Below are 10,000 nucleotides of genomic sequence, written 5' to 3'. Positions count from 1 at the left end.
GGACTGAACCAGGACTAAACCAGGACTAAACCAGGACTAGACCAGGACTAAACCAGGTCTAAACCAGGACTAGACCAGGACTAAACCAGGACTAAACCAGGACTAAACCAGGACTAAACCAGGACTAGACCAGGACTAAACCAGGTCTAAACCAGGACTAGACCAGGACTAAACCAGGACTAGACCAGGACTAGACCAGGACTAAACCAGGACTAAACCAGGACTAGACCAGGACTAGACCAGGACTAAACCAGGACTAGACCAGGACTAGACCAGGACCAGGACTGAACCAGGACTAGACCAGGACTAAACCAGGACTAGACAGGACAGACTAGACCAGGACTAAACCAGGACTAAACCAGGTCTAAACCAGGACTAAACCAGGTAAACCAGGACTAAACCAGGACTAAACCAGGAGTCTAAACCAGGACTAAAACCAGGTCTAAACCAGGACTAAACCAGGTCTAAACCAGGACTAAAACCAGGACTAAACCAGACTAAACCAGGTCTAAACCAGGACTAAACCAGGTCTAAACCAGGTCTAAACCAGGACTAAACCAGGACTAAACCAGGTCTAAACCAGGACTAAACCAGGTCTAACCAGGACTAGACCAGGACTACCAGGACTAACCAGGACTAGACCAGGACTAGACCAGGACTGAACCAGGACTAGACCAGGACTAGACCAGGACTGAAACCAGGACTAGACCAGGACTAGACCAGGACTAGACCAGGACTGAACCAGGACTAAACCAGGACTAAACCAGGACTAGACCAGGACTAACCAGGTCTAAACCAGGACTAGACCAGGACTAAACCAGGACTAAACCAGGACTAAGACCAGGACTAAACCAGGACTAGACCAGGACTAAACCAGGACTAGACCAGGACTAAACCAGGACTAAACCAGGACTAGACCAGGACTAAACCAGGACTAGACCAGGACTAAACCAGGACTAAACCAGGACTAGACCAGGACTAAACCAGGACTAGACCAGGACTAAACCAGGACTAGACCAGGACTAAGACCAGGACTAGAACCAGGACTAGACCAGGACCAGGACTAGACCAGGACTAGACCAGGACTAGACCAGGACTGAACCAGGACTAACCAGGACTAAACCAGGACTAACCAGGAGACTAAACCAGGACTAGACCAGGACTAAACCAGGACTTAAACCAGACTAGACCAGGGACTAAACCAGGACTAAACCAGGACTAGACCAGGACTAAACCAGGACTAGACCAGGACTAAACCAGGACTAGACCAGGACTAAACCAGGACTAGACCAGACTAGACCAGGACTAAACCAGGACTAGACCAGGACTAGACCAGGACTCTAACAGGACTAGACCAGGACTAGACCAGGACTCAAACAGGACTAGACCAGGACTAGACCAGGACTAAACCAGGACTAGACCAGGACTAGACCAGGACTGAACCAGGACTAGACCAGGACTGAACCAGGACTAGACCAGGACTAGACCAGGACTAGACCAGGACTAGACCAGGACTGAACCAGGACTAGACCAGGACTGAACCAGGACTAGACCAGGACTAGACCAGGACTAAACCAGGTCTAAACCAGGACTAAACCAGGTCTAAACCAGGACTAAACCAGGACTAAACCAGGTCTAAACCAGGACTAAACCAGGACTAAACCAGGTCTAAACCAGGACTAAACCAGGTCTAAACCAGGACTAAACCAGGTCTAAACCAGAACTAAACCAGAACTATAACAGGTCTAAGGGTCTGGAGCAGGTCTGGAGCAGGTCTGGGGCAGGTCTGGGGCAGGTCTGGGGCAGGTCTGGTCTGGGGCAGGTCTGGGGCAGGTCTGGGGCAGGTCTGTCTGGGCAGGTCTGGGGGCAGGGTCTGGGGCAGGTCTGGGCAGGTCTGGGGCAGGTCTGGTCTGGGGCAGGTCTGGGGCAGGTCTGGGGCAGGTCTGGGCACTGGGGCAGGTCTGGGGCAGGTCTGGGGCAGGTCTGGGGCAGGTCTGGTCTGGGGCAGGTCTGGGGCAGGTCTGGAGGCAGGTCTGGGGCAGGTCTGGGGCAGGGGTCTGGTCTGGGGCAGGTCTGGGGCAGGTCTGGGGCAGGTCTGGGGGTCTGGGGCATGTCTGGTCTGGGGCAGGTCTCTGGTCTGGGGCAGGTCTGGGGCAGGTCTGGGGCAGTCTGGGGCAGGTCTGGGGCAGGTCTGGGGCAGGTCTGGTCTGGGGCAGGTCTGGGCAGGTCTGGGGCAGGTCTGGGGCAGGTCTGGGCAGGTCTGGGGCAGGTCTGGTCTGGGCAGGTCTGGGGCAGGTCTGGGCAGGTCTGGGGCAGGTCTGGGGCAGGTCTGTCTGGGGCAGGTCTGGGGCAGGTCTGGGGCAGGTCTGGGGCAGGTCTGGTCTGGGGCAGGTCTGGGGCAGGTCTGGGGCAGGTCTCTGGGGCAGGTCTGGGGCAGGTCTGGGGCAGGTCTGGGGCAGGGCAGGTCTGGGGCAGGTCTGGGGCGGTCTGGGGCAGGTCTGGGGCAGGTCTGGGGCAGGTCTGGGGCAGGTCTGGTCTGGGGCAGGTCTGGGGCAGGTCTGGGGCAGGTCTGGTCTGGGCAGGTCTGGGGCAGGTCTGGGGCAGGTCTGGGGCAGGTCTGTCTGGGCAGGTCTGGGGCAGGTCTGGGGGCAGGTCTGGGGCAGGTCTGGGGGCAGGTCTGGGCAGGTCTGGGGCAGGTCTGGGGCAGGTCTGGGGCAGGTCTGGGGCAGGTCTGGGGCAGGTCTGGTCTGGGGCAGGTCTGGGGGGCAGGTCTGGGGCAGGTCTGGGCAGGACTGGGGCAGGTCTGGGGCAGGTCTGGGGCAGGTCTGGGGCAGGTCTGGTCTGGGGCAGGTCTGGGGCAGGTCTGGGGCAGGTCTGGGGCACTGGGGCAGGTCTGGGGCAGGTCTGGTCTGGGGCAGGTCTGGGGCAGGTCTGGGGCACTGGGGCAGGTCTGGGGCAGGTCTGGGGCAGGTCTGGGGCAGGTCTGGGGCAGGTCTGGGGCAGGTCTGGGGCAGGTCTGGGCAGGTCTGGGGCAGGTCTGGGGCAGGTCTGGGGCAGGTCTGGTCTGGGGGCAGGTCTGGGGCAGGTCTGGGGCAGGTCTGGGGCAGGTCTGGGGCAGGTCTGGGGCAGGTCTGGGGCAGGACTGGGGCAGGTCTGGGGCAGGACTTACCCACGATGGACAGGATGACGACCACGAAGTCGAAGATGTTCCAGCCGACGGTGAAGTAGTAGCAGCGCAGCGCCAGGATCTTCAAGCTGCACTCGACGGTGAAGATGAGGATGAAGCCCAGGTTGATGTAGTAAAGGATTCGCTCCATCTGCTGCGGCTGCTCGTCCGTCTCCACCATCATCGTGATCATGTTGAGGAGAATCAGCACCATGATCACGATGTCGAACGCCTGCTTCCCCACCAGGTCGAAGCACAGGCCCGACAGAGGGTTCTGCAGCAGACCAGAGGTTAGACCAGAGGTTAGACCAGAGGTTAGACCGGGACCAGAGGTTAGACCGGGACCAGAGGTTAGACCAGAGGTTAGACCAGAGGTTAGACCAGAGGTTAGACCAGAGGTTAGACCAGAGGTTAGACCAGAGGTTAGACCAGAGGTTAGACCGGGACCGGGACCGGGACCAGAGGTTAGACCAGAGGTTAGACCAGAGGTAGACCAGAGGTTGACCGACCGGACCAGAGGTTGACCAGGGACCAGAGGTTAGACCAGAGGTTAGACCGGGACCAGAGGTTAGACCAGAGGTTAGACCGGGACCAGAGGTTAGACCAGAGGTTAGACCGGGACCAGAGGTTAGACCAGAGGTTAGACCAGAGGTTAGACCAGAGGTTAGACCGGGACCAGAGGTTAGACCAGAGGTTAGACCAGAGGTTAGACCGGGACCAGAGGTTAGACCAGAGGTTAGACCGGGACCAGAGGTTAGACCAGAGGTTAGACCGGGACCAGAGGTTAGACCGGGACCGGGACCAGAGGTACCGGGACCAGAGGTTAGACCAGAGGTTAGACCAGAGGTTAGACCGGGACAGAGGTTAGACCAGAGGTTAGACGGGACCGGGACCAGAGGTTAGAGACCGGGGACCGGACCAGACCAGACCAGACCAGGACGACCAGGACCGGGACCAGACCAGGACCAGGACCAGGACCAGGACCAGGACCGAGACCAGGACCAGGACCAGGACCGGGACCGGGACCAGAGACCAGGACCGGGACCGGGACCAGACCAGACCAGGACCAGGACCGGGACCGGGACCAGAGACCAGGACCAAGACCCAGACCAGGACCAGGACCAGGACCGGGACCGGGACCAGAGACCAGGACCAGAGACCAGGACCAGGACCAGGACTGAAACAGGACCAGGACCAGAGACCAGGACCAGGACCAGGACCGGGACCAAGACCAAGACCAGGACTGAAACAGGACCAGAGACCAGGACCAGGACCAGACCCTCAGCCCCATCCTGAGGTGACAGTAAGTTCTCCTGTGGTCTGGTCTGGTCCTAGTCCCGGTCTCTGGTCTCTGGTCTCTGTTCTCTGGTCCCGGTCTTGGTCTGTGGTCTTGATCCTGGTCCTGGTCCTGGTCTGGGTCCTGGTCCTGGTCCTGGTCCTGGGTCCTGGTCCTGGTCCTGGTCCTGGTCCTGGTCCTGGTCCTGGTCCTGGTCCTGGTCCTGGTCCTGGGTCCTGGTCCTGGTCCTGGTCTGGTTGGTCCTGGTCCTGGTCCTGGTCCTGGTCCTGGTCTGGGTCTGGTCCTGGTCCTGGTCCTGGTCCTGGTCCTGGTCGGTCTGGGTCCTGGTCTGGTCCTGGTCTGGTCTGGTCCTGGTCTGGGTCTTGGTCCTGGTCTTGGTCCTGGTCTGGGTCCTGGTCCTGGTCTGGTCCTGGTCTGGTCCTGGGTCCTGGTCTGGTCCTGGTCTGGTCCTGGGTCCTGGTCTGGGTCCTGGTCCTGGTCCTGGTCTGGTCTGGTCTGGTCCTGGTCTCGGTCCGGTCCGGTCTGGTCCTGGTCTGGTCCTGGTCCCTGGTCCCGGTCCTGGTCCTGGTCCTGGTCCTGGTCCTGGTCCTGGTCTGGTCTGGTCCTTGGTCTTGGTCTGTCCTGGTCTTGGTCCTGGTCTGGTCCTGGTCTGGTCCTGGTCCTGGTCCTGGTCTGGTCCTGGTCTGGTCTGGTCCTGGTCTGGTCTGGTCTGGTCCTGGTCCTGGTCCTGGTCTGGGTCCTGGTCCTGGTCCTGGTCCTGGTCCTGGTCCTGGTCCTTGGTCCTGGTCCTGGTCCTGGTCCTGGTCTGGTCCTGGTCTGGTCCTGGTCCTGGTCCTTGGTCTGGTCCTGGTCTTGGTCCTGGTCCTGGTCTTGGTCCTGGTCCTGGTCCTGGTCTGGTCCTGGTCCTGGTCCTGGTCTGGTCCTGGTCTTGGTCTGGTCCTGGTCCTGGTCCTGGTCCTGGTCTGGTCCTGGTCTGGTCTTGGTCCTGGTCCTGGTCCTGGTCCTGGTCCTGGTCCTGGTCCTGGTCTGGTCCTGGTCCTGGTCCTGGTCTGGTCTGGTCCTGGTCTGGTCTGGTCCTGGTCTGGTCCTGGTCCTGGTCTGGTCTGGTCCTGGTCTGGTCTTGGTCCTGGTCTGGTCCTGGTCCTGGTCTTGGTCCTGGTCCTGGTCCTGGTCCTGGTCTGGTCTGGTCCTGGTCTTGGTCCTGGTCTGGTCCTGGTCCTGGTCTGGTCCCTGGTCCTGGTCCTGGTCCTGGTCCTGGTCCTGGTCTGGTCCTGGTCCTGGTCTGGTCTGGTCCTGGTCCTGGTCCTGGTCCTGGTCTGGTCCTGGTCCTGGTCTGGTCTGGTCCTGGTCTGGTCTGGTCCTGGTCTGGTCTGGTCTTGGTCTGGTCCTGGTCTGGTCCTGGTCCTGGTCCTGGTCTGGTCCTGGTCCTGGTCTTGGTCCTTGGTCCTGGTCCTGGTCTGGTTGGTCCTGGTCTCCTGGTCCCTGGTCTGGTCCCTGGTCTGGTCTTGGTCTGGTCTGGTCCTGGTCTGGTTGGTCTTGTCCTGGTCTCCTGGTCCTGGTCCTGGTCCTGGTCCTGGTCCTGGTCCTGGTCCTGGTCCTGGTCCTGGTCCTGGTCCTGGTCTTGGTCCTGGTCCTTGGTCCTGGTCCTGGTCCTGGTCCTGGTCCTGGTCCTGGTCTCCTGGTCCTGGTCCTGGTCTGGTCCTGGTCTGGTCTTGGTCCTGGGTCTGGTCCTGGTCCTGGTCCTGGTCTGGTCTTGGTCCTGGTCCTGTCTGGTCCTGGTCCTGGTCCTGGTCTGGTCTGGTCCTGGTCCTGGTCTGGTCTGGTCTGGTCCTGGTCCTGGTCCTGGTCCTGGTCTGGTCCTGGTCTGGTTGGTCCTGGTCTGGTCCTGGTCCTGGTCTGGTCTGGTCTTGGTCCTGGTCTTGGTCTGGTCCTGGTCTTGGTCCTGGTCTGGTCCTGGTCCTGGTCTTGGTCCTGGTCCTGGTCTAGTCCTGGTCCTGGTCCTGGTCTGGTCCTGGTCCTGGTCCTGGTCCTGGTCCTGGTCTGGTCCTGGTCCTGGTCTTGGTCCTGGTCCTGGTCCTGGTCCTGGTCCTGGTCCTGGTCCCTGGTCCTGGTCCTGGTCCTGGTCCTGGTCCTGGTGGTCCCTGGTCCTGGTCCTGGTCCTGGTCTGGTCCTGGTCCTGGTCTGGTCCTGGTCCTGGTCCTGGTCTGGGTCCTGGTCTTGGTCTGGTCTGGTCCAGGACTCACCAAGGGTCTGGGGATGGGTTTCTGTGGTTTCTTGGAGCCCAGTTTCTTCATGGCGTTATAATACTTCTTCTGTTCCTCCGTCATGAAGATGTCCTGACCTCCTAAGTACAAAGAACCAAGAACCAGAGGGATTATTCTACCACCTCCACCTCCCCAGACGCTTCACCTCCCCAGACGCTTCACCTCCCCAGACGCTTCACCTCCACCTGCCCAGACGCTTCACCTCCACCTCCCCAGACGCTTCACCTCCACCTCCCCAGACGCTTCACCTCACCTCCCAGACGCTTTCACCTCCACCTCCCCAGACGTTCACCTCCACCTGCCCAGACGCTTCACCTCCACCCCCCAGACGCTTCACCTCCCCAGAACCTCCACCTCCCCAGACGCTTCACTCCACCTGCCCAGACGCTTCACCTCCACCTCCCAGACGCTTCACCTCCACCTGCCCACGCTTCACCTCCCCAGACCCTTCACCTCCCCAGACGCTTTCACCTCCCCACGAGACGCTTCACCCACCCCAGACGGCGCTTCACCTCCACCTGCCAGACGCTCACCTCCACCCCCCAGCCTTACCTCACCTCCCCAGACGCTTTACCTCCCCCGATCCCCAGCCCAGACGCTTCCACCTCCACCTCCCAGACGCTCCAACCTCCACCTCCCCAGACGCTTCACCTCCCCAGACGCTCACCTCCACCTCCCCAGACGCTTCACCTCCACCTGCCCAGACGCTTCCACCTCCACCTCCCCAGACCTCACCTCCCAGACGCTTCACCTCCACCTGCCCAGACCTTCACCTCCACCTCCACCTGCCCAGACGCTTCACCCACCTGCCCAGACGCTTCACCTCCACAGACGCATACCTCCCCAACCTCACCTCCCAGACGCTTCACCTCCACCTCCCCAGACGCTTCACTCCACCTGCCCAGACGCTTCACCTCCACCTTGGCCCAGACGCTCACCCCCCAGACGCTTCACCTCCACCTCCCCAGACCTCAGACTTCCACCTCCCCAGACGCCCAGACGCTTCACCTCCACCTCCCCAGACGCTTCACCTCCACCTCCACCTCCCCAGACGCTTCACCTCCACCTGCCCAGACGCTCACCTCACCTCCCCAGACGCTTCACCTCCACCCCACCACCCCAGACGCTTCACCTCCCCAGACGCTTCACCTCCCCAGACGCTTCACCTCCCCCCCCAGACGCTTCACTCCACCTCCACCTCCCCAGACGCGTTCACCTCCACCTCCCCAGACGCTTTACCTCCACCTGCCCAGACGCTTCACCTCCACCTCCCCAGACGCTTCACCTCCACCTCCACCTCCCCAGACGCTTCACCTCCCCAGACGCTTCACCTCCACCTCCCCAGACGCTTCACCCCCCAGACGACGCTCCACCCCACCTTCCCCAGACGCTTCACCTCCACCTGCCCAGACGCTCACCGCCACCTCCCCAGACGCTTCACCTCCACCTCCACCTCCCAGACGCTTCACCTCCCCAGACGCTTCACCTCCCCAGACGCTTCACCTCCACCTCCACCTCCCCAGACGCTTCACCTCCACCTCCCCAGACGCTTCACCTCACCTCCAGACGCTTCACCCCCAGACGCTTCACCTCCACCTCCCCAGACGCTTCACCTCCCCAGACGCTTCACCTCCCCACCTTCACCTCCACCTCCCCAGACGCTTCACCTACCCAGACGCTTCACCTGCCAACGCTTCACCTCCCCAGACGCTTTCACCTCCCCACATCCACCTCCCCAGACGCTTCACCTCCACCTCCCCAGACGCTTCACCTCCACCTCCCCAGACGCTTCACCCCACCTGCCCAGACGCTTCACCTCCACCTCCCCAGACGCTTCACCTCACCTCCCCAGATGCTTCACCTCCACCTGCCCAGACGCTTCACCTCCCCAGACGCTTCACCTCCACCTCCCCAGACGCTTCACCTCCACCTGCCCAGACGCTTCACCTCCACCTCCCCAGACGCTTCACCTCCACCTCCCCAGACGCTTCACCTCCACCTCCCCAGACGCTTCACCTCCACCTCCCCAGACGCTTCACCTCACCTCCTCACCTCCCCAGACGCTTCACCTCCACCTCCCCAGACGCTTCACTCCACCTCCCCAGGCTTCACTCCACCTGCCCAGACGCTTCACCTCACCTCCCCAGACGCTCACCTCCACCTCCCCAGACGCTTCACCTCCACCTCCCCAGACGCTTCACCTCCACCTCCCCAGACGCTTTCACCTCCACCTCCCAGACGCTTCACCTCCACCTCCCCAGACGCTTCACCTCCACCTCCCCAGACGCTTCACCTCCCCAGACGCTTCACCTGCCCAGACGCTTCACCTCCACCTCCCCAGACGCTTCACCTCTACCTCCCCAGACCTTTCACCTCCCCGCTTCACCTCCACCTCCCAGACGCTTCACCTTCCACCTCCCCAGACGCTCCACCTCAGACGCTTCACCTCCCCAGACGCTTCACCTCCACCTCCCCAGACGCTTCACCTCCACCTCCCAGACGCTTCACCTCCACCTCCCCAGACGCTCACCTCCACCTCCCAGACGCTTCACCTCCACCTCCCCAGACGCTTCACCTCCCCAGACGCTTCACCCCGACGCTTCACCTCCACCTCCCCAGACGCTTCACCTCCACCTGCCCAGACGCTTTCACCTCCACCTCCCCAGACGCTTCACCTCCACCTCCCAGACGCTTCACCTCCACCTCCCCAGACGCTTCACCTTCAGACGCTCACCTCCACCTCCCGACGCCCACCTCCCCAGACGCTTCACCTCCACCTCCCCAGACGCTCACCTCCCCACGCTTCACCTCCACCTCCCCAGAACGACCTTCCACCTCCACCTCCCCAGACGCTCACCTCACCTCCACCTCCCCAGACGCTTCACCTCCACCTGCCCACACGCTTCACTCCACCTCCCCAGACGCTTCACCTCCCCAGACGCTTCACCTCCCCAGACGCTTCACCTTCCACTCCCCAGACGCCTCCACCTCCCCAGACGCTTCACCTCCACCTGCCCAGACGCTTTCACCTCACCTCCACCTGCCCAGACGCTTCACCTCCACCTCCCCCACCTCCCCTCCCCAGACGCTTCACCTCCACCTCCCCAGACGCCTCACCTCCCCAGACGCTTCACCTCCACCTGCCCAGACGCTTCACCTCCACCTCACCTCCCCAGACGCTTCCACCTCCCACCTCCCCAGACGCTTCACCTCCACCTCCCCAGACGCTTCACCTCCACCTGCCCAGACGCTTCACCTCCACCTCCCCAGACG

The 10,000-nt window shown here is 61.9% G+C and overlaps 1 protein-coding gene across 1 annotated transcript in view; it reads right to left on the bottom strand.

Moving 5' to 3' along the window:
- Window positions 1-10,000, bottom strand: part of LOC129411176 (sodium channel protein type 5 subunit alpha-like) — a gene marked incomplete at its 5' end in the record, with an annotated part of 40,924 nt that overhangs the window by 8,249 nt on the left and 22,675 nt on the right. Inside the window, 2 exons of the mRNA XM_055161063.1 lie at window positions 3,170-3,440; window positions 6,707-6,807. Coding sequence (XP_055017038.1) covers window positions 3,170-3,440; window positions 6,707-6,807 — 372 coding nt within the window. The remainder of the gene's footprint in view (window positions 1-3,169; window positions 3,441-6,706; window positions 6,808-10,000) is intronic.

This window comes from Boleophthalmus pectinirostris, unplaced genomic scaffold (genome assembly GCF_026225935.1).
Source record: "Boleophthalmus pectinirostris isolate CB_2022bp ecotype Guang Dong unplaced genomic scaffold, ASM2622593v1 HiC_scaffold_31, whole genome shotgun sequence".
NCBI lineage: Eukaryota > Metazoa > Chordata > Actinopteri > Gobiiformes > Gobiidae > Boleophthalmus > Boleophthalmus pectinirostris.
The sequence above is the reverse complement of the archived record's forward strand: the minus strand, read 5'-3'. Positions and strand labels throughout refer to the sequence as shown.